General features: G+C 38.1%; 1 protein-coding gene across 14 annotated transcripts in view; it reads right to left on the bottom strand.

Annotated features, from left to right (window-relative positions):
- The window catches only part of TMEM131L (transmembrane 131 like), an 83,367-nt gene that overhangs the window by 13,607 nt on the left and 46,225 nt on the right, over positions 1 to 23,535 (bottom strand). For 10 of the 14 annotated variants that reach the window (XM_058839183.1, XM_058839178.1, XM_058839179.1 and 7 more), the window contains 18 exons: positions 21,565 to 21,642; positions 19,584 to 19,737; positions 17,487 to 17,545; positions 17,022 to 17,130; positions 15,954 to 16,059; positions 15,179 to 15,332; positions 14,376 to 14,546; positions 14,039 to 14,108; positions 11,920 to 12,037; positions 11,222 to 11,363; positions 10,110 to 10,219; positions 8,427 to 8,499; positions 6,270 to 6,412; positions 5,497 to 5,639; positions 4,994 to 5,180; positions 3,702 to 3,887; positions 2,689 to 2,841; positions 1,524 to 2,140 (listed from right to left, as the gene is read on the bottom strand). In XM_058839183.1, coding sequence (XP_058695166.1) covers positions 1,524 to 2,140; positions 2,689 to 2,841; positions 3,702 to 3,887; positions 4,994 to 5,180; positions 5,497 to 5,639; positions 6,270 to 6,412; positions 8,427 to 8,499; positions 10,110 to 10,219; positions 11,222 to 11,363; positions 11,920 to 12,037; positions 14,039 to 14,108; positions 14,376 to 14,546; positions 15,179 to 15,332; positions 15,954 to 16,059; positions 17,022 to 17,130; positions 17,487 to 17,545; positions 19,584 to 19,737; positions 21,565 to 21,642 — 2,773 coding nt within the window. Of the gene's footprint in view, positions 1 to 1,523; positions 2,141 to 2,688; positions 2,842 to 3,701; positions 3,888 to 4,993; positions 5,181 to 5,496; positions 5,640 to 6,269; positions 6,413 to 8,426; positions 8,500 to 10,109; positions 10,220 to 11,221; positions 11,364 to 11,919; positions 12,038 to 14,038; positions 14,109 to 14,375; positions 14,547 to 15,178; positions 15,333 to 15,953; positions 16,060 to 17,021; positions 17,131 to 17,486; positions 17,546 to 19,583; positions 19,738 to 20,027; positions 20,192 to 21,564; positions 21,647 to 23,535 lie in introns of those variants that run through there. The other 4 variants (XM_058839180.1, XM_058839192.1, XM_058839190.1 and 1 more) reach the window with 3 other exon arrangements.

Below are 23,535 nucleotides of genomic sequence, written 5' to 3'. Positions count from 1 at the left end.
TGAGTTGCTCAGCTGAGTCACATTCCTCTGCCTGGGCCAGGACAGAATTAACTTTGCCTCTGATCGGTTCCAGGTATCTCAGAGATCTACACTACATCCACGTTTTTGCTACTGAAGCTCTCAGAGGCTCTGCATGAGAAATGTCATCACTTACTGAACTGAACTGGCCTTCTCAACAGGGAAAGGCACGCCCAAACATTTTACAGTTTCCTACCAACCAACTACAACATCCCAGCTCTGAGTCAGACACTGGCCCCCCTCTGGAGCAGGCAGCCATGAGGACTGCAAAAGGAGCACATGTAAATGAAACACCAGGCAAGGGAGACAGCCATAGCTCTAAATAACGCTGTGTTGCTCTCCAGCATGGGAGTACCCGAGGTCCTAAAACTCCCTGTTTGCACAAAACCAGGTCTGTAACTATAATCAAAATGCAAACACTGCAACATGGTACTTTTTATGCTTATCATATCCTACTAAACGTCTTTGAATACAGAAATACTCACATGCCTGATAGTGCAGAAAACCATAACTGCTAAGAGGCAACAAGGGAGATTACATTTAGTGCTTTACTACCAAATACACTGAATGATCTAATTCAAAGCAAAGAATAAGCAACAGTGCATTTTAGGAGCATATGAAGAATCTCAAAATATCTTGTGAGACTGAGTGAAACTATCTTGCCTTCACCTGATATTGCACACTTGTACCTGCTATAGCTCACAGATAGCAACACAAGAAGCAACAAGCCCATGGTAACAACTACACAAGACAGCAGGGCCTGAAATCCCTGATGGCTCACTCCCCTAAATAAACTGCCACAGCTACAGCAAATGACAGTTTTCACCATTCAATTTGCCAAGTGCCTCAGTATAGCCAAGCTTCCAGAGGATACACTCTCCTATCCTGCTTTTGATTCCTCACAGGTGTTCTTCTACTGTTCTTAAAATTTTGAATTGTGAAGCTAAGAGGTGAGACTTCCCAGGCAGCTTAGCCCCACTATTTCAAAAAAAGGAAAACAAGATAAAAAAATATAGCTATGCAATTACGAAGGAAAACACTGATTTGCAGATTCCTACACAATAAAAATTCACATCCTGATGTCAGGTTTTTGTTATTTTGGGTGGTTTTATCAAAGGAGTTCTATATATCTGCTTCTGAATGTGCTTGCTTAGTGATTCAAGCACCATATTTCCAGTGGACCTGAAAACAGCAAACTGGGATCCTTCTGAATATCTGAAAAGGGCAATTTGTGTCTTCTAAACAGATCTATGACATCAATTATTTTAACAGCCAAAATGCTATAGCAACAAGCTTGAAATCTGTAAACCAAGCAAATTTATGATTTAAGAAACAACTTTAAATGTAAGCTGCTTCCTTTGGAATGTAAACAGACAAATCACAGTGAACACATATGAAACACCACATTCCCTTATCCCACACAAAAAGACAAAACCTTGATCACAGTGAACTCATCAGAAGATTTCACTTAGTAAATTAGACTGATAGAATTTGAGAAAAATTACCACTAATTTTCCTAGAAATTTCTTGCAGTTCAGGCTGTTGTTGAGGTGAATTTCTGGACAAGTGACTTTCAGGTAGCTTCTTGGACATCTTCACAGAACAGAACTCCTGTTCTTTGAGCTCAGCTAGATTTTCTGAAGTTTTAAGGTTAGTTTCCTTAGGAAACATACATGTTTGAAGATCTTCCTTCAGATCACACTCTGAAGAAGTATTTTTAATGAGAACTGTATTTTTCAGTGTACTTTCTTCTTTACCCAGAAAGTCTTCTGGAAGAGTTAAATTCTTGTTAACATTTATGCCATTTGCATATTTCAGAGTTACCCAGTTCTCACTGACAACATCAGTGCAAATGTCCTCTTTTGGTGCTGAGATTTGGTTCTCTGCAATCTGATTCTGCTTCTCATCAGCAGCTGCAATGGCACTGCCAGCTGCTGTGTTTGGCTTCTGCTTACTGTAGTAAACTGAACACTTGTGTTTCTTCTGAGAGTGGCTGTAGGTCGCAGGACTTCTCTTGGCCGCACTCTGGCTTCGGCTGGAAGAAGTGCCTACAGACAGGAAGCCCTTCCCTTTACCTTTATCTGAGGAACTATAGGAATCCATAAATGTCTTGCAGCTTCCCCTGAAGAAAAAACAAAATAATAATTTGGGATTTGTTCTTCTTCACAAAGCCATCATGAATTGTTTTATGAGATATTGTTGTAAGAAAGAAAGGGGGGCATATTCGCAAGCCATGAAATTGCTTTAGGTCTTCAATTTACCATACTGGCTAAGCACATTCTGATTTCAGTGAGAATGCAGCAAGACTAAGTATTTGCTCAGACTTTCAACACACTTCCATGCTTCAGTGAGAAAGCACCTAACTGACCACTCAAGAGGGTCAGATTGAGAACCATCAGTATATTTTCCATTCTTTCCATGGCTACCATGTGTGGTATATCCTTTACATTCATCACACAATTTTTTACCTTATGTATTACTGGCAATATTCAAGATTAATAAATCCCTGAGTTCCTCCATTCCTCCTAAGTTGAGGTGGAAGTTCTCTAAAAGAGGCTGCTTGGAACACTGTCTCCTTTAAACCAGCCCACAGTAATATCAAAATACAGACAGAAAGCACCACTCCATAATAAACTGGGTAGAAAAGAAGAAAAAAAAAAGTATTTTTACTTGTAGGAATCAGAGCTGATTACGTCAACAGAGCTGCTGTTCTGCTGTGGCACTGAAGCACTAGGATTTGGCCTCTGCCTTGATTTCATGAACTCTGCTAGAATATACTGGGCTTGCTGGAAGGCTATCAGAATCACTCCAAGCAGGGACAAACTGCCAAAGAAAACAACAGATACTGGTTTCTACAACTTCCAAGAATATTCAGTTTAAGAGGTAAAAAGCTTCTAACAAGATACACTTCTCAAATATTTTGTTAGTAAATTTTAAGTAAAAAAACAGACAAGAAACTCAAAATACAGCTTTTAAAATTATAGTTGTAACAGTATTTTCTTTTCCTGTTTTTCTTTATAGCCCTTACTAGTTCTTAGCTCTATAAAATAATACAGTCATGAACTTTACAAAGAAAAGAAATAGAACAAAGAAAAAGTTCATTTTAAGAGATAATCCTTGATTTGAAGATAATTTAGAAGTAACTTTGTTCTAGTGAGTCTTACCTCATATCATAATAGAATACCTATCAGCCTGCTGTTCATTTATGATAGTCATTGTCTTTATTTTGGTATTTATTAAATACTGTCTCTCTTTTCCTAGAGAAAATGCTGGCATAAAATGAGCTACAAATGCCGTCACACTTCAGAACTAAAAATGTAGATGCAAAATATCCTCTCTCTCCTTGGTGTATTAATTGCATCAAACATATAAGGATCAAAAAAAAATCTTTCTAATTCATCAATCACGCAGTGTAAATTTTGTTAGCAGGAAAACGGAATGAAAAATTCCTGGTTTTTCAGAACCCTGCAGTCTTCTTCTGTTGCATCTAGAACCAGGCAAAGTGGGCACCGCTGTTGCTTCACTTGTGCCTGTTTCCAGCATCCAAACCATGGAAGCAGCAGCACAGTGTGCATGGGGATGGATTTCAGTTAGGGATGCATCAGCACGTGTGTGTTGTCACCACAACATTCACATACACTGCGTTTTGCAGGAACTCCGGGGTGCTGTGAGGAAAGCCCTACCTTACAAAGAGGACAGTGAGCCTCCAGAAAGACTCTTCCCAGCTGGGTCCTGGCACCACATCTGCACACAGAGGCAATAGATGGTGAGGGAGAGTCACGTTGAGCGTGAAGTGGAACTCCAAATCAGCAGCAGTCACCAGTGTGAGCTCACGAATTACCCATGAAGATGTAAAGTCAGGGGTGAATCTGTCAGGAAAAACAGAGGTGGTGTTACTTTTTCATTGTTGGGCTGAATTTTATTTTCTGAAGTCACACTGATACCAAAAATACGAAAAGTATGACAACAACAATCGTAATAGGTATGAAAACTAATTTAATAACGTTTACCAATAATTTAATTTCTTCTTAAAATTACTAAAATATTGCCTCATTATTAATATAAATTATTGATTTAGTCATCTAATAATAAATTTATTTAGTTAGTTTAGTTACATGAAATAATATGACATTAAAATATTTTTTCAAGTACAGTTAAATAAAGAGTCTGCTATCTGCTTAAACTGTGCAGGTGGCATTAGGTCATCTTAAATTGGCAAAATGTGTGGGTTTATCATTACTCTTCACAATACTCTTATTACTCACAACACTCTGTGACATGTTTTCCTTTTATCAAGGAAATGCACATGATCAACTCAGGTTAAGTAACAAAAGCACAGCTGTCTAGCATACAGCCAGCATGATTTCAGAAGGGGCTAGGTGCTAGGATACAAAAAGGCACTGGAAAGATGCAGAAAGCAGAAGAAACATCAGATTTTTCTCTTCTTCCACCTCCCTGACCATCTCATTATTTTACTTGATTGCTAGAAGGTATAACTTGCCTTTCCAATCAGTAGAGGTGAAATTTGTTGTATGGGAAATCACAGTTACTTGAATACAGTAACATTAACTTTACTTTTGTTTACATCACAATATCTTTCACTCAAGGATAGTTTAAAGAGAATCAGTTTTAGACTATGTGCAGTGTTGGGAAAACATGACTCGATTGTGGTCAGGCTACTTGGAACAAGCTTAGAGAATAACAAGCAAATAAAAAATTGTGCCAACTCTTTTGTTTTAATTTATTACTTCATAATGCACTGATAAAAGCACATAATGCTTCTTTTTAAAAATAATGGGTCATATTAAGAACCAGTATTGTATTATCCATTTGTTAGTATTATCCTGAGGGAAATGCTTACTAAATTTCTATTCAAAATTTTGTGTGTGGTATGCTATTGGAGTGTCTGTTTCTGAAATTAATTATTTCAAATTTCCACTTCAGTTATTTTGTCAACAAATTTGTTAGTGCTTACACAATGCTGATTTCTCGTGATGAGTTCTGAGCCAGGAAAAATTCTTGACAGTCTAACACTTCAAATCCATATCCTTGGCAACTGTAACCATTGATTTTCATTGATGAAATTGTTATAGGAAGAGGCCCAATATTCTCTACTTTGAAGTTCTTCGTAATGGATAGAATTTGTTTGCTGTCTTTCCGTTCTTAAAGGAAAAAAAAGAACAATTATTTTACAATGTATAAAATTATTTCTTATATTCATAAATAAATTGATATTTTTACTTTCAATTGAATAAAACAAAAAAAGTGACCAAGATTTAATACCTACTGCCATGCAGTAGTGTATTTCTAAAACTTTTAATTATTTCCAGAGTTTTGACAAAACAGAATCAACACTTCTCACAGCCAAGCTCTTCAGCTTTTACCATTCTGTTTATGTAACATTAATGTTGTGTATCATTACCAGTGCAGAGCAAAGCAGCCAGCTGCACAACCAGAGACCTGTGTCTCCTTACTCACGTCGTCTGCAGTCCATTAGTGTAGCTTCTGGCACCTTAAATCGAAGGGATCCTCCGGCACCAGGCAGTCTTCCCCCTACTTTAAGCAATTCCTTGGCTCCAAAGCCTTCTACATTGACCACATCCAGAACGGTTAAGTTGTTTCTGCCATAAAATAAAAGTCAAGCAATCAGCCACTAAAGCACAAATTAAGTTTAAAAATCATGGCTTTGCTCTCTAGGTGCCAAACCAAGACAAAAATGTTTCAGGAACAGAATCAGGAACAGTGGCCAAACCTGGACAGGTTTCCCCTAAACAGAGACAGGATTGCTCCAGGACCAGACAGTAGTGAATTTCACACAGTGAAGGAGGCAAGTTTAGCGGCCAGTGCCACTAGATAACAACTGTGCCACCCATTTGCTTCTAGAAGCAGCCTAGAATGGCTGCTTCTTCAATGAACTCCCTTTTCCTACAAAGGTAACCAATGTTTGGCTACCTAAAAGACTCACTGGACGGATCCATAACTCCTATCATTATGAAGTCAGACTGAAAACAGCAAAGCCACGCAATGCGTTTCTCTCTTAAAACTGCCTCAGTACAGCTACATGCATTTTATAACCCTCTGACCACATATCAAGAAAATTAATGACTGAGAAACAAGGCACAAACATTCTTTATTAAACCAGACGTATTATGACTTCCAAATTTTGACCATTTGTCTATGTGCCAGGACTTTGCAAATTCATTTTTACATTGAGTTGCTTGATTCTCACTTACAGCTAGAACTTGGCTTACCTGATTAAAATAAGGGAAGCTACTCTTTTGTAGTCAAGAGGTGTAAAAATTACACCAACTTTCCTGGTCTCCAGTGGCTGTAAACTTAACCAAAGCATCTCAGAACTGCATTTCTTGCTGATGAGGTCCTCTTGATGGGCATTCTGTTGAACAAAAAATGCACATCTTACTCACAGAAAACATGTGTGTTTAAAGATGTCAGTAAAGAAAGCAGTGTACCACTACTTAACACCACGTAGAATATTTTTGGCAAGGTGCAGAAACTGCTAACTAACTTGTTATACCATAGTCTTTCCTTTTGACAACATAAAACATCAGATAGAATTGTTTATTTGAACAAAAGTTCATATTACTGCACTTATTATGAGGAATGTATTACTTCATTATTCAAAACAGCTTTTATTTGCTCAGATGGAAATGAAATTATATAGCGTCTTTCATATTCAAGGAATCCTGAAACACTTCAGAAGACAAGAACTGACAGTGTACTGATTGCACAGGGAAATGTGGCAACCGTTATAGCCTCAGAGTATGACTTACAACTTGATTGAAGTGAGAAAGGGACTGCTGGCAAATATGCTGATCATTTGAGCCACTGGAAAGAAGCCAAAGGGAATTCTCTACTACATTAATTGAAAACCAGAACTACCAGAAGTTCACTTAGTCTGGAAATAATGTAATTTTTTTTTTTAATACTGTTGTTTATTCTTTCTGCCTCTGAAAAATGAAAATAGTCCTATAACTTGCTCTTCCAGAAGTGGGGTTCCCCTCTTAGAAAGGGGTGATCAGACACCTATAGCAGTCAAAAAACCCATAAACATTCCAAAATGGGCTCTCACTCGGCTGTTCCTCAGTTTATGGGTGTTGTACTAACAGCTTTTCTGATCTTTTTCAGTTCAAAATGTTTTTATTCTTAGTTTATTTTATGAAAAATAACACAAAAAACTATCAGAACCTGCATTTAATAGTCAGCATTTATTAAAAGCAAGCCATGTATGGCATTTGCAAACTTCCCCATGTCACTCCCTACAAAGATGAGCCGAACAATTCACTGCACATAAACTGATTAGGTAAATGATGACCAAACAGAAATTGAAATAATAACATCTATTGATTTGGTTAACAAGGCAAGATCCATCTCATATGGATGAAAATCTAGCTAACCATGCATACTCCCCATAGCTCTTCAAATCTAATGAAAAACATGTACTGCACACACTGATGTGCAGATCTACAGCTATTTCTCCATTTGGCCAAGAGTATGATGTGTGGGATTATGGAAGCTCACTCCCAGCCCTGTGCTAACCTTCCCTTTTCCAGAGTGTGCCCACAGGCTACGATTTATGAACTGCTGTCTCCTCACTTTTACAGTAACTCTTACAACTGTTGCCAGAAGGGAAAGGTCAGCTTTGATTAGCATAGCGAACAATTTTTTCTTTTTACAAGATACAAATATTTCATTAAGATCTTAAAGTATATATGCAGAAACATGTATCTACACAGGAGATTAAAGATGATGATGGAGCATGCCACAACAGAAAAAAAAATACATTCATTCTGGGCTCTTGCACAAACCAGAAGTCTTAAGAAGAAATTCTCCAGGTATTCTGGATAGTACCCTGGTCACCAGAATATGCCAGCTTCTCTGATACAGCACTTTCTCTGTTATCCAGGACACAACATCTCAGGCCTTAAGCACAGCTCTGCACTGGTGTGCCACAGTCAAGAGTTATCACATTCATGCAAAAATTAGGCAGTGGGAACCAGAGAGCACCATGGCAATCCGAATCCAGAAGTTGCAAAGACATGACGCTGAGATGCAGAAATCCTGGCTCCTCCTCCCTTGAACTGCCCAACACTTCCCTCTACTGAGAAGACAACCAGCCAGCTCCTGACACTCCATGGTCAGCCTGGAGCCAAGGGTGAAGCCCGAAAAACACACCCAACACACCTGCAGGCACTTTCTCCCTACAGCTGTATTCAAAACTGACTCAAATTCTGAAAATAATTAGCTGCAAAGATACAAACCTGATGAAGAATCAAGAAAACACTATGAAACTGCTTTAAATTGCGTTTGGGAAGAACCCAGAAGTAGCATAGCTAGAAAACTCTTTCTCTAGTGTGTCAGACCACGTCTACCAAAAGTAGCCATCTTACCCCATGAGAACATTCGTCCATTAGCCTGAATTCGGTGGTTGTGAAATTGATAGCTTGCACATTTATGCCGAACCTAAATAAACCAAAACAAAAAGTTTAGCACTTGAAACCCAACCTGTCAGAACTGCATTGACTTAGTTTTACATGCTGGCACCTGTTCTTACATAAAGGACTACTTTTACAATTGCATTTTGGCAATGTGAAATATGGTGGAAATGTGGGTCTGCATTTCAACAGAATTCGCTGCAAATCAGTTTTATGTGGATTCCACGCACTTGTAAAACAGACAAAAGGCTGGGCATTTTAGGCTGGTCAGTGTAGACTATTGTAAAAGATCACAATCAAGAAATAGAATTTCTAAGCCACACAAACACAGATTCCCAGAAGCTCTTTTTGCTCGCATAACTGCTAGGAAATAATCACTATTAAATCTCATATAATTTATTCAAATATCCTTCTCTCCGCTCATGATTTATTTGTGAAAAGTTCCTATTTTCCATCACAAAATTTGCAAATCAAATTCACTTAAAGCAATTGATTTTTTCCCCCAAATGCAAATTACAAGCATTTGGCATTAGGTATTAAAAAGTGACATAAGAAAACCAATACATAAAATGTAGATTATAGCGGACTAATGGACCTTCAGCCACTGAACTGAAAACTCACTTGTCACAACTGTCAATGACATTAGCTTAAAATGAAGTTAATGGATGTGATTTCGGGTGAACTTACAAGATCTGCAGAAATTAAAGTGTGCAAATACAGAGAAAATGTAATTGCAAACCACTAGAAAGAGCCTATGTGGAAATCATATTTAGTATGCAAACAGATGCAGTTACTGGTGTGCATATATATATACAGACATATATATGCACAGGCATATACCTATGTAAAGAAATGAGGTTAAGGAAGCAATTACACAGGGATTGGGACCCCAAATAAGCAAGTTATACCTAACCACAGAGATAATCCCACTGTCTCTAACCACACAGTCCTACCAACTACATTTTTTCAAAGATAAGTGTGACAGGGATTATTTTGGTGAACTTCAGCTCACTCACCAGGTCCCTCTGTTGTTCAAATAACTCTTCTCTAGATTTCTCATTATATTATCTCAATTCTAAAACAAAGTCTAAACAACGCAGAAACATTTATTTAGCTGACTCTAAGCATTTATGTTGAATGTCCAGAGGCTCCCTCTGGACCTGCATTTTTCTTCCTCGTTCCTGTTTCCTCTTCAACCTGGGTAATTACCTAAGAAAAGGCTAAGAACCATTCCAGGTGGGAATAGTTCAGATACCTTTTCTGTCTACAGACTCTACAGACACCAGCTAGCACTGTGAGGAGATGGACAACCCCAACTCTAAGCTGTTCACCTCAACTAAGCAACTTGCACTAAGCCTCAGATCCTAGAAGATGACCAACTATAATTTATATCTGGAAGACACAAACCTGCTTAAACATGTTCAATTTCTGTTTTATCAATGATGAGGTACATTACAAAGGCATGCACCATACAGGGAGCTGCCCCAAACATGGCTGTATCTTCCAAAACGGGTCAGAACATAATCCCCACCTAAGTTACACTTTGAAAAACTAAATAAAATCCAGTAAGTAACAATCATAAGGCATAGCAAATAAGACCTTTTAAAAGGGAAAACAGTATCCTGAGATAGTTATTACCATTTGTTCAGCAGACTCAGTGAAGCTTGGGGATCAGGGTAGTAAGAAAGAGGCAGAAGCTGCAACGTAACTGGGAAGGATGAAGGGTTTCTTAGTACGAAATATTTTACCTAAATAGTTTGGAGGGGAAAAGAAAGAGTTAAAAACTACATATTTGAGAACTGGTTGGTAAAATAATTCAGCACTGGCAACACAATCTGCATTTTCAAGGGACTTCAATCTGGCTTCTGTCTCAATGCAGGATAATCATAATTGTACATGACTGCATGTAACAGCAGGACATGTCACCACAATGTCATAATTTGTAAAATCAGCTAAGAGTGCATTTTGAACCACATGTACAAAAATACAGACTGCCCCCACTCCCCAAACAACCCTTTCATTTGGATTTTGATTTATGTAGGAGGATGTGAACAAAGCTCTCGCACAGAAGAAAGTGAAGTTAGTGAGGTGCCACCCCTTCTTAGAGAAGTCTGAATGCAAGCAGGTTATAAAAATTTTTGTAATGACTAACAATTAAATTGGACAAATGGAATATTAAGGTAATTCACAATATGTGCATATGAAAACTATTTCCACATGACTGGTTCTGGCCTAGGCTTGGTTAGTAGAGACCTAAATGTGACAAACAAGAAAGAAGATACTGTCAGTGTGGCTGGAAGATACATTGCTCTGCAAGTGTTGTTTCTGTCATAAACAGAAGTTTTACACACTTGTTACACAAGGCAGTGGCATGAGGAAGGTCATTCTGTGCAGATCTACATGCATCACTAATGACAACACACCCTACCCCTAGTCCTGTGTTCAATTATTTTACCACAAGCATGTAACTTATACAATGAACACAAGGAAAGTTTTAGCAACTACAAAAAACCGTTGGTTAAAATCTACACTGCTTTACTCCTCTCCTTGTACTGAAGTATTACAACTAGGAAGCTAGAAAAGTTATCAACTAGCCAAAGGGACACAAATCTAGTGTCTTAACTGAGAACACCAGTTCATAAGCAGCATGAAAATGCTAAGCAGCACCAAATACTAACCACAGACTTTGATATTTAAACAAGTTAAACATATATAAACTCAGAAAAAAGTGTAGTAACAACCACCCTCACCATACTACTTTTAACAGCTGTGGCATTAAAGTTGAGTGTAAGGCCGGGCTCTGCAGTCAATCGTGGCAAGTAAAAGGCAAAGGTCTCCTCTTCAGAGTTCTTCTGCTGAGTAAAGCGAGCTGATCCTAAAATACTTTTCCTGCTTTATTGACAAAAGCAGAAAATTTAGTTAGTTTCTTTTTTTTTTTCTTTCAAACTAAGAACAACAACAAGATGATTTGCCAGGACCTATAATTCCATCAACTTATCTTTCCTTGAAAATGGTCTCTACAAAATAAAGTCCATAAAGCTGTAGCCTAATAGCAGAGAGTCAGCATAACTTGTGTATGTGTGTAGGCCAGGAAATACCCTGAGAAGACTGCTGTGCAACCTGTTGATGAAGGATTCATGCAACTCCATAAATGAGCTAGTAAAACATGCTTGGACTGCTTTCATGCCAGGTAGCCCCAGTGAGATAACTACAGTCTGAATATTATTTACATTCTAGGCTGTAAAGCTTACTCGTGGCTGGCAGTGCCTTGAAATGAAAGCTGAGGGTGTCTGGGGTGCTCTGAAACTCCATGTACCTCAAGAGAACTAAAGTGTAGAAAATGGTACAAGATATTTTTTTCTAATTAAGAATACTTCAGAACAGAAATAGTCTTTCTTACAACACTGTACTGGCTTGAACTAAGAACCTCAAGAGATTCTGTACAGACCTGCATGCTTCCCCACGTCTGATTTTTTGCCATCTTTCATAAAGGTCACTTGCAAGCTCAGAATCCACATCCCAGGCCGAACGGTCCAAAGAGAGACTCTTCTGCCAAAGCAGATTTGCTAAAAGGATAATAGATTTTTCACATTTTACACAGATAATATTTGCTCCTTCCATCAATCTACTTCTGAACATGAGTAATCAGTATCTGCAAATTGTCCAGACCCCAAATAAAAAAGTCCACCCACTTTTCCTCTTCAAAATGAGAATATGCAAAAGTATATATATTACATATATATATCTATATATATCTATATAACTATATATAATATATATTATATATATTATATATCTACATTATTTTCCATATAAGATTTGCTTAAAGAAATACATCTGCAAAACCAAAGTAACTGTACATGCAAACAAGAGAATGGGTATTGCACAGGCTGTGTATGCCCTAGTAAGCCGTTTTTACTGCTGTTATTTCTAATAGATGCCATTGAAGAGTAACCATGTAGTCTACACAGTACTTTACACTGATGGCAGTAAAGCATCAAGATAATATACTACATAGTGGTACAAAAATATAGTGGCATGGCACAGCAGGGAACAGAACAATTCCCACAGTTTGGCAAAAACAGTTTTTTAATTTTAGCTGCTTTTCTAGATGCTGGTAATTTTCTCAAATTCCTCTTACGGTGAATTGCAAGGCTTTACATCAGTCTAAAGATTAGTGCATTTTAGGAAGTTACAATCATATTGGTTCAAGTATTTTCTCACAGCAGAAAGTAGTTAGAAAAGGAAACTTCTTTAGAAAGGAAACAAAAATTACTTAATTTGAAAATGTATGTACTTTATTTTACATAATCCTTAATGTTTAAAGTAATTAATAGAGATTGGTCATTATTGGAATACTCCAACTACAATTTCTTTACGTCAGTATTTTCAGGATCATGCATTACACACTTCTGTATAACAAATACTAGTATCCTAAAGCAGAAGGCAGAATACCTGTAAGTACAGATCTCATTGTGTGTATTATTAGAATGAAAATAAAGTAAGCAACAATTATTTGGTTGTATCAGCCAAATTCCTTCATTGAGATTTTTAAAAAAAAACAACAATAAAAAAAAGCAAACATTTCCTTCTAGGATACATAACCTTAGCATGCATGTGTCTCAGTAACTGTTCAAGTCACATGTTTCTGTATGTCACCTCAATTCTCCTTTTTACATCTGACTGACTACCACTGCCTTCCTCATATCCTCACACAAAAATACATTTTAGGAAACATCATCTTGAAAACATTTCCAGGAGAGCACTCAAACATTTAAAGCCTATGATACCAGCTGCCTTCTGAAACTCCTTACTGCACTGAGAATAAAAAACACCATTCTTAATCAGCTTTTAATAGGTTCAACATTCTTTAGGCAGTATCATCCATTTTATACCTATCTCACTGTATTTTGGTAAATGCCAGCCAGGTACTTAAAACAGCTACCAGTGTCACAGTATGTGGAGATAGATTCCTCAGTTCCAGAAAAAATGAGACCCCTTCTTTCTGTTTCATACAATACAGTTTTAAGGATGCTGTTCTATAAGCCTGATAAACCATCTTTTGCTGAAATCTATAGAATGATTGCTGTGGTAAAGAGAAGGCCTTCAAATTTAATTCTGGACACAGGCAGATATTGGTCAACATTTTGTATTTGTTTTTCATCAAAGAATTCCCAGGATCTGGGCCCAGGGTTATGCACATTTTCTAATAACTTTGAGTTAGAGGACAGTTTTACCATTCTACCTCAATATCCCTCAAGGAATTGTGTATGAAGAAAGAAAAGGGCAATACATCACCAATTAGAACTTACAGAAGAGTCTTTAATACTAAAATTAAAAAACCATGTTTCAAGACAGAACAATGGCTTAGCATGTGCTACGGAATTAGATGTCTGAAATATTGTACCATGTAGTCAGCCATTTATACACTCCCAGAAAAGTGGATGTTTTAAAAAAACATAAAACTAAGTATTTGCATGAACAATCTCAATATTCTCATTAAAAGTCATTAATTTGCTACAATAAAACTACTGTCAGATGCCAAAAAATGCTGTAGATGAGACTACCTGAATCAGACTTTCCCAAGTAGCACTGGATATCACAGTGGGCAATTGCTTCAAAATTAAGGTCTCCTTGCTGGAAAAACAAAATAAAAATATGACAAAACAAGAGAACAAATTTCAGTTTCCCAGTGCATAATTTCACAGAGTCAAATAAGAGAATTAAGGCCTTGAATTAAGAGAATTAAGTTCCAAGAGAAATATAATTGCATTGCTGTTCAACTCTGGGGACTTAAGCTACACAATGGTTTAACAGAGTGGTTGGGTACTGAGCTTTTCTTTCAGGACTAAGAGCAGATTTCTGGCCTAATAATAATTCAACACACACAATTGAACACAATACCTTGGACACAGTCGAATATATCTGCAGAGGTATTTCAAACATCACTCCCACATTTGTGGACAAACAAATACTAGAGAGCACATTCGTTACAGTGTCTTTCACACTGAGCTTCACAGAAAATACATTCCAGCAGCCTGGAGGTAGTGTCAGAGGTTCAGCGAAGTTCAGGATCTGAAAAGAATCAAATGACAGCTGAATTAAAATTGGTACAGCACTTTCTGATGGAGGTGGTACCTTGAAAAATGCAAACCCTGTCATCCTTCGTATTTTTGCTGTTACTACAACATGGTCATTTGTGCTCATACCTAATCCATACAGTGCACTTATGCAAATCTCAATATCAAAACATAAAAAGAGCCATTTAGATGTCTACATCATATGCTCATTCATAAACCAGACTTGCCTGATTTGAACCAAGGAGTTGTGCCAGGAAATTACTGGCTTTAAAGTTCATCTATGTACTAATGGTTTCCACTATGAAGAAATGCTGAATCAGAGAGAGCACAAACACACACATTCAACAATTTTGAGAACAGAGCAATGGTCTGTAATATGATGCATCTTTAACTGCAACTCAAATGAAAGAGCAGCTGTCAATGAAACAACACAAAAGTAAGCTGGAGAGTGAATAATGCCTCTTGAGACAGTAACCTAATAGTTACAAATGTACATAAAACTTCTTTTCAACTGATTCCAACCAGCTGTAAGAACACCAAGTTCTTCAAGGAACCTATTTTGTATGTCAAAGGTCCAAATCTTCAAATCAAAGACAAAAAATTGTACGAAGAAGAAATAAAGCTTACCTTTACTATGTTCTTTGTTTCTCTGGCTACGAAGACCTCGTTCAATTCAATGCTGAAGTAAAAATTATTTGTAAACCATATGGACCAATACCCTGAAGTATTATGATGTGGTTCTATATGAAACAGTGCTGCAGAAGGATCTACATCAAAATACCTATAAGTAAATACAGAAAAAATGTATATATACCTTCTATTGTCCTTGAGTACACAAGAGAAGATACCATAGCATTCTTGTATGATGAGGCCCTTCAAAGGTCTCCCAGAGAAAAACCAAATTATTTATTTGGGAATAATTACATATGAAATTAAAAAATCATAAGAACCATGTAAAAGAGACAGGAAAAGTATCTACCCTCATGTTCTACTATAGCATAACATTTGCTCTGTGATACAGCAGGCTGGATGAAACTGGCAAAAGATGACTGAAGAAAGAAAAGACTTCCCATTTTTTCTAAGCCTATCCACCTTCAGTGTTGCATTAACAAAGGTGCTGGAAATTTTATCACAGACTGAGCAACATTTATACAATATGAGCTGCTATCTTTTTACTGGGTCCTAAAATTCCTCTTGGGATAAAATACAGAATTATTGTTTTAAATGTGACAGGTCTGTTTTGGCAAATGACACCACAACAGTAGGAAGAAGCCTCTTCACTGACCTTGGAATCACAAAGTGACAAAGGAAGTTAACTTCATCTCTTAGAAGTAAGTTACAGTATTTTCATTACAGTCTCAGTGAACGTTAACAAACAAACAAAACTCCACTGTCAACCTACCCTTCCATCACAGGACAGAAAAGACAGGCTTTGAGTGTTGTAGTGCCTTTCAAAAGATTGTTCTTGTTGTTGTCAGAATAAAGACTTTCACTGTCACAGGATGCAGCTGGAAAAGAGTAGACACACGGAATACATCAGCCAGAAGCATATCCAAAATTATTTTAATCTTAAGATTTGCAAGAACACTATAAAAAGGGAACCTTTCCTGGTGCAATCCTCACACAGGTGAGTAAAGCATCTAATTGGATCCTAAGATTCAATCTTTTCAGAGGTTTCAAACCTTGCCTTATGAAGTATTCATTAATGCTGAACACCTTCAAAAAATACACACACACAATAAGGCTGTGAAGAGCAACCTGACCAATTTTAACCATGTGTTATTGGCACAGCATGCTTACTCATCAGAGCACGTTGCCTCCTTTTAACAAATGAAAAACTGCTCTGAAAAAGAGAATCACTTAATGTAATAGTCCCTTCTTTCTTTTTACTCATCCATATTTTCTCTAGGAAAAAAATGTCTTAATATCATTGTGAAAGCAGCCTGTTTCATTAATGTTTAAAGCCTGTACACTGCAGTCTAGTGGTCAAAATAGGAAACAGGCTGGAGTCAGGAATGCTTAAATGCCACTCTCTGCTGTTCCACAAACATGTCTGGTTTCAGGCAAACCTCCTCAATGGTCTGCCAAGAAATGTCATAGAAAATGACCACCCAAGCACAATAGCCTTTTAGAAAACATATTTGAAACAGAAAAACCCCATATACTGTAAAAGGATGTTGAAAAAGCATATTCAATAATTATGCTTTTTGTAAAACCATCTAACATTTTAGCAACTGTTTTTTCCCTTTTTTCACGCATGTATAGCTTAGAGGCTTCAACCAGCATAAGAGGAACCACATACACACAAAAAGGGTGGAAACTATTAGCAAAAAGAATTCATCCTCTTTCTCAATAAAGTCTAAACAAGGTGATTTTGAGATCTTTCAGGGTCTCTGCTGAAAAAAATACCCTTTTTTCAGCAATCAAATCCTATTTAATCATATTATCTCTAAATATGTGTAACCTGTACCTTTACAAGAAATAGAAGCAACTTTTGTGAAGTTAGTAGATGATGAGGATAACAATACTGGCTCAAACTCCACAGCTGATGTGTCCTTTTGTGACAACTGCTGTATTTCCTGCATGAAGACAAGACAAATGATCTTTACATCAGTACTACCATTATTAGTATTGCAGCTCCTGTATTAGTCTATCTTCTTGTCAAATTTGCATGCCACCATCTGCCATTTTCTCATATCTTCTAAATCAACACATGAATTTTTATTCAAGCTAGCAGCATTTACATCTTAAAAAAAAAAAAACCATCACTGAACTACAACATGCCATCTCAAGGATCTATTAGACATTTGGGCACACTTTAAAAACTTAAAAGTGTGACATTTGCCACCAGCAAAATCAATCTGCCATTAGAGAAAGATAATTCTCTAATCAAATTCACCACCCTAAATTATGATTTCCTGAAGCCCACAATTACCTGTATATGCACAAGGCTGCTTCCAGAATGCATGATATACACATCTACTGATGAAGGACCTGTCCAAAAGAATAAACACCAAGGTAAGTTTACCAAGCACAGAAACACTTGTTTTGTCCTCATAGGAGAAGTAATCCCCATCTAAATTTTAAAATCTTTGTGTGACAGATACCCTTGTAAACAGGAGGAACTATTCACATCTTGAGCTGGCAAACATTTGAGACAGGAGTAAAAATCCACTCAACAAGAGTTTTAGCCACAAACAAAAAGGCAAGCTTTAACAGGGAACCTTCATAATCCCCTAAATCATAGATCACACACAACTCCTCCTCCTAGTGGCAGGGAGACAGGAGTTAACAGCTGAAGGGAAGAAGAACAGCTGATTATGAAGTAACTTTCTAAGGGCCAGTCTATCAAGGGCAGGAGAGAGTCCAGTTAAAACTGTTCTGTATCACACACAGCTGAACCAGATCCTGGCTCACCTGCTTTAAAATGCAAGCATTCCCAGGAAATAATATGGAGCCAGATTGAGCACTTAGGGGTGAATCAGTTACGGTCTTGTCACCTGGTAGGTAGCAAACCATTGCCTCAATCAACAGGAGACAGGGGAATCACAGCTTTCACCTGCTGGTACAGCTATGCTGGGGAGCCACCCTTGGCCACTGGCAAAGCTATGTGCTCACCCACAGGGCAGTAGGAAGATGTAGAGGATCAAAATAAACAGGACAGAATAAGAGATGACCATCATATTACGGTCCTTCCACAAGGAAGATAACTTGAGTTTTTGCCCTTGCTTACGCTTGTATTAAATCAATGTATGCAGGCTGACATGAAAGGACATTCTCCCACCCGACCAGCCATGATTTCTAGTAATGTGTGTGCTTTGCTCACTCCCAAAAGTGGGTTCAAGGTGTTGATTATGAGCTCCATACACCCCACGGCTGATTAAAGCACGGACTTCTCCTCAGCCTTTCCAGCTGGTTAGTTCCCCTGTGCAGACCCTGCCTACCTGCTGTCCCACTCTGCCCACCAGCAGCTAATCCAAAAGGCTTATAGGACCAACTTCTAGCACAGACAGGACTTACAACTGCACTATAATTAACAGAAAACAGCCCTAAAAGATACTCTAGTACTTCAACCATCGAAAGTGTTAGCAGCAAGCACCCTTGACAGAACAGATGGGAACAATTTTCTACCAGCCTCAGAATAAATGTACATCCACAACTCAACATAACAAAGCCCTGGCATCTCACTGGCAGGGAAACTAGGTTTACAGTGGGTATTTCAGTTTCAGCTCTGAAATACCAAATCACAGAACAGGCACAAGGGAAACAGCACATATTGTAGATATTGTTTTGTGTATACTGTATCTATTGTTTTGTGACTAGATTCTGAAACACATTTCTCAAAAGACAAAATTGTCATGCTCCTTTTCAACAAGTATGTTAAGAAATGTTATTTTAATCTGGATTCTTAAGCAGTTTCTTCTCCAATCAGAAAGGAAAACTGGTAGAAATGTCTAGAAAAAGATGTTCTAAGAGACTGCAAGGCTCTATAAATAACTTTAAATCCCCTGGATTTAGAGGATTTGCAGCATAAAGAAACTGCAAGGAGTTGGTTGTTTTGCCTGTGGAATTCTAGCTTACAAGAACAAATAATGTGCACATCTGTATTACCTCATTACCCTACTTTCCATAATGGCCACTATCCCCAGTACTGTATAAACCACTCTGCCTTCACAATCCCATTATGGTCAATTTAATTAATAGGAAACCAGAAATGCAGTTGTAGAATTCAAAGAACCATGTCATCTTTCCATACTGTTTAAGCAGATGCATAAGCATGGGGAACTAAAGAATGAAAGAGATCTAGTTTACGACTTTACAATTGTTACCTTTGTGAAGAAAACTGTTTATGGTAACTCTGCCCAACACAAATTCTCTGCAAGCTGTGTTTAACTGAACTTACTTGGTTTCCCTTACTTGTGAAATTAAGCTGTCACTGAATTTGATTCAATTTAGGATGTCAAATTACAAATTATGTATTATATATGTATAAAAAGTTTGATTACACTTAACAGGTAGATTTAGGACTTACCTGAGGTCTTTGTTCTTTCCATTGCTACATAAACTATAAAAAGATTCTCCAGTAAGTATTGTCTGTATTCCACAAAATCTTGCTGGGCATTTTCCACTCTTACTGTTAAGCTCATTTCTAGCAGCATTGGGTCATCAGACATAAAACAGCAACTCTGGAGCAAGACAAAGGGATATGGTGTGTGTGTGATGGGGGACAGAACAGAAAAAATTCATTACACTAAGAAACTTTGAGAAATTAATCAAAGGTATTATCTAAGAGACAAGGTTTGCAGCACCAAAGTGCTGGCAAAACAGAAGTAATCAGGACCTTTGCTAAAATCTCAGCAGAAACCAAACACAGTGCAGGTACAGAAAGCACAGCAAAAACAAAGACAAAAACAACTAAAAAAGACACTGAACCTTGAGAGAATGCAAATTTATATACTGTCTTAGTCAGTCTCACCTCAGGGACTGTAAAACAGTTTCCTTTGTTAAATCCTCTGCCTTCAATAAAATGTGCCATAAACAGACTGATGCATGTGTCTTAATGGTAGGAAGACAGTTCATGTTCACTGATCTGTTTATAGTTAATTTTTCCAAATCCTGTGTTTTTGTCTCCATTTCTCACTGAAGTAATTTTAAAAAAACAAACATACATGTACAATTCTTAATAGAAAACACTGTTGTCTGGCTAGAGTACTTCAGAAAAATACAAACAGGATCTTATTTCTATCTGTTAAGTAATGGCTCCTGTTAACACAGCTAAGTCATAGCAACTACCAAGACACAGACACCGTTTCACAAAAAAAAATTAAAGCCAACAAAGCAAAATAGAACTAGACAATCAACAGCAAATAACATAAATTAGTTCTGCATCAAACCACAGAAGTCACTAAATTCAGGCTCCAATGCCCTATCAGGGGGACTAATTTGCCCAGGATGAAGGATGAGAAAACTGTCACATAAAGTGCTCTCCAAAGTGCAGCAAAACACTTCCAGCTAATCTCAAGTCACACAAGCAAGTACAGCAGGAGTGGGGAAGAGCCTGAGGATGGGATGCCAGCTCACATAGCATCAGAGACGCTCAGCACTTGAAATGGCTGCCAGGAGCAGGAGAGGAGGCTGCCATGGAGCCTGGAGCACAGGCACGGTGTGCCATTGGGAAGCTCAGGCCAAAGGGCAGACAGCTGCACTCCACGCAGCCACTAATGTTCACCTCAAGCACCTCAACGCACTGCAAGAACCAACCGGGGAAGCGAAGCAGCACAGGAATGCTGCTGTGTGCAACATGTATTCCATACAGGAATCCAGCTATGCAGCCTGGCCCTCATCACTCCTGGGGAAAGAAGTGCCGCCAGCCACAGCGCTGTCTCAGTCTGACGCAGCGCCGCGCCCACGGAGTGACCACAGAGCAACATCCACCCCCCGTGTAAGGACACCGGAGAACAAATGGCAAGAGGACTCAGATGGCACCACCCAGGACAAGAAGATAACCTACAGTCCTGGAGGCTCAGGGCTTTCAGAGGGGCATTTCTGCTAAGACACTTGCCCCGCCCCAGCTCTGCCCAGCACCGTGGCTGCCCTCACGCCCCCCCTGAGAAACAGCCCAGGCTTCAGCCTGTCAGCTCACTGATCACTTCTCACTGCGAACCAGACACTCCTGAGAAGTTTCTGGAGGAAAGATATTACAGAAATCTATCATTCTTGTGCCCCATGTCAGTAGTGCAACACCTACACGTCAGAATGCGTAGCTTGAGGGACTGGTTTTGGTTTGTTTTCTTGGGAGGTTTATGGGGTGCTGGGTATCTTTTTTCATCTCCTTCTCTCCTGAAGATTTTAGTGTGATATGGTACAGTTTTATAAAAGCACAATTCCCCATTAAACTGACACACTTAAAACCACATTTTTTCCTAAAACTTTTAGAGCTGTGGAAAGTGTCCCTCTAAGCTTGGTTTAAAATAAGAAGACTTACATAGGTATTAAATGATAATAAAACATACCTTAACTAGCTGATATGTGTCATTAGGTAAACTGCATTCAAGGTGAACCTGTAATAGACTGGCATTCATTGTTTCTGTCTGTAAGAAAGAAAAGTGAAGAAAACATTAAACACATTGCTTTAAATGTTATATAAATCCAATTCACACGCCATGATTTATAAAGACAATCTGCTTCCTCATATACATAACACAGCAATGTAAGGAATTTTTTTAATTCATACAATTACTCCAGTAATCAATCTCCAAATCTCAGGACTCCATCCTACTTAGCAAACTATTAGCAAACTATTATTACACATAATTATTAAATATTTATACAGCATCAGCATGAGAACTCTAACAAATTATGCCAAAAAAACTGTATTCAAGAGAGCCTTTGTGTGCAGTATAAAAGCTTATTTCCTTGTTTTCTGTGTATTTTCTTTGCTGATTGGATACTGAAATACAGTATCTAGGCCAAGAACATAATGCTTCTTGGACATGGTCTGATACATAGGCTTCATGCCAAAATGGACAGACAGAAAATACTTGTTTTGCCTTTTTATCGACTAGAATGGGAAAAGAAAAGATGACATCGACTGTGCCAGCTTGTAAAGCACTCATAAATCTAATGGGGCAACAGCACTGACAAAGCCAAGTACAGTTCATTAAAGCTATCTGGAAATCTGCACTGCCAAATTACTGGCACAAACTGCACAGCCAGGATATCTCAGTTCTGAATTAAATTTAAAAAAAAAAATTAAAAACAAAAACCAGCCAGAATCAGAATGGCAGACCTGTCACTCTGCCAGTGCCTTTCTTACAGCCAAATTTCATGCTAATTTTAAGACTGATGTGGAACCCCCACCCTCCATTTCGCTTGTGATACTGAAATATCTGAGTAGGGAATCTGCAGGTTCAGGTTTTTGAAGGTGTTGATGAAACTGACTTTAAACAACTGCAATAATTCAATGCTGAAAAGCAAAACTGAAGAAACTTTGGAAGGTATCTAGCTATTTCATACCTTTTTAGGACAAGAAAAAGGGGACAGGCAGGGGCATGTGAGTAGAGAGATTTAGCACATGTGTGGCATTTCAGGGAGTCCAGCTTTATAAAAGCACTGCCAAAAGGAAGACAGTACTTGCATTCCCAATTCAGCTGGATTTCGTACCTAAATGACAGAGGCTTCACGCAAGAGGGCGATGTAAGCCCTGCAAAGGTGGTTAGCGGCAACTCAAACACTGTCCCCAACACAGCTTTCTGGGGGACTCAAACCCCTGAAAAGTCCTTCCTTTTTTTACAGATGTTTTTGTCTGTATCAAATTGTGAGAGCAAAAAAGAAAACCACATGACTGCTAGTAGAGTTTTAACAAGGCAATAAGATTACAACTTTTGAGGTCATTTTCTGATCAGATAAAACTTTTTCCTTAGGCTTCCCTTCTCAGCACTTCTTGAAGAACACTACTGCTTTCATGGTCCTAAATAAGAATTTGTTAGCCCTTATCTAACACCACTGTCATTTAAAGTCATTTAAGTTTAAGACCCTACATCCCTGTTAAAAGAAATCCACTATGTGATATTTTTCCAGCCTTTGTTTTTCTTGACCTGGCACAGATCTAACACGGGAACTACTGTCATGTTAAAATTGAAGCTTCTAATGTACAGAAGGGGGAAAAAAAAAATGCTAGTGGGGTTTATTTGGTGCTGATCTGTTTTCTAGGGGAAATTTTTATTTCTTTGTGAAGCTATCTTCAGAACAGGAAACGGGTTTGCATTTCTCTAAGGCAGACAATAATGCATAACTGTCATGCCCAATATCTTACAGTGCCAGCAGGATGGCTCTGAGTTAACCCTAAAGACAAGATAATGCATCTGTGAAGAAAACACTGTCAGAAGCGGAGTTTCCAATCAGACAAATCCAGGACCATCTCCCAGCAGTGCAAGCACTCCGTTTATACTGTAAATATCACTGCTAATGAATCAGAGCAGAGG

Source organism: Poecile atricapillus, chromosome 4 (genome assembly GCF_030490865.1).
Source record: "Poecile atricapillus isolate bPoeAtr1 chromosome 4, bPoeAtr1.hap1, whole genome shotgun sequence".
In the NCBI taxonomy this organism is placed as follows: domain Eukaryota; kingdom Metazoa; phylum Chordata; class Aves; order Passeriformes; family Paridae; genus Poecile; species Poecile atricapillus.
Note: the sequence above shows the minus strand (reverse complement) of the source record. Positions and strands in the feature narration are given on the sequence as shown.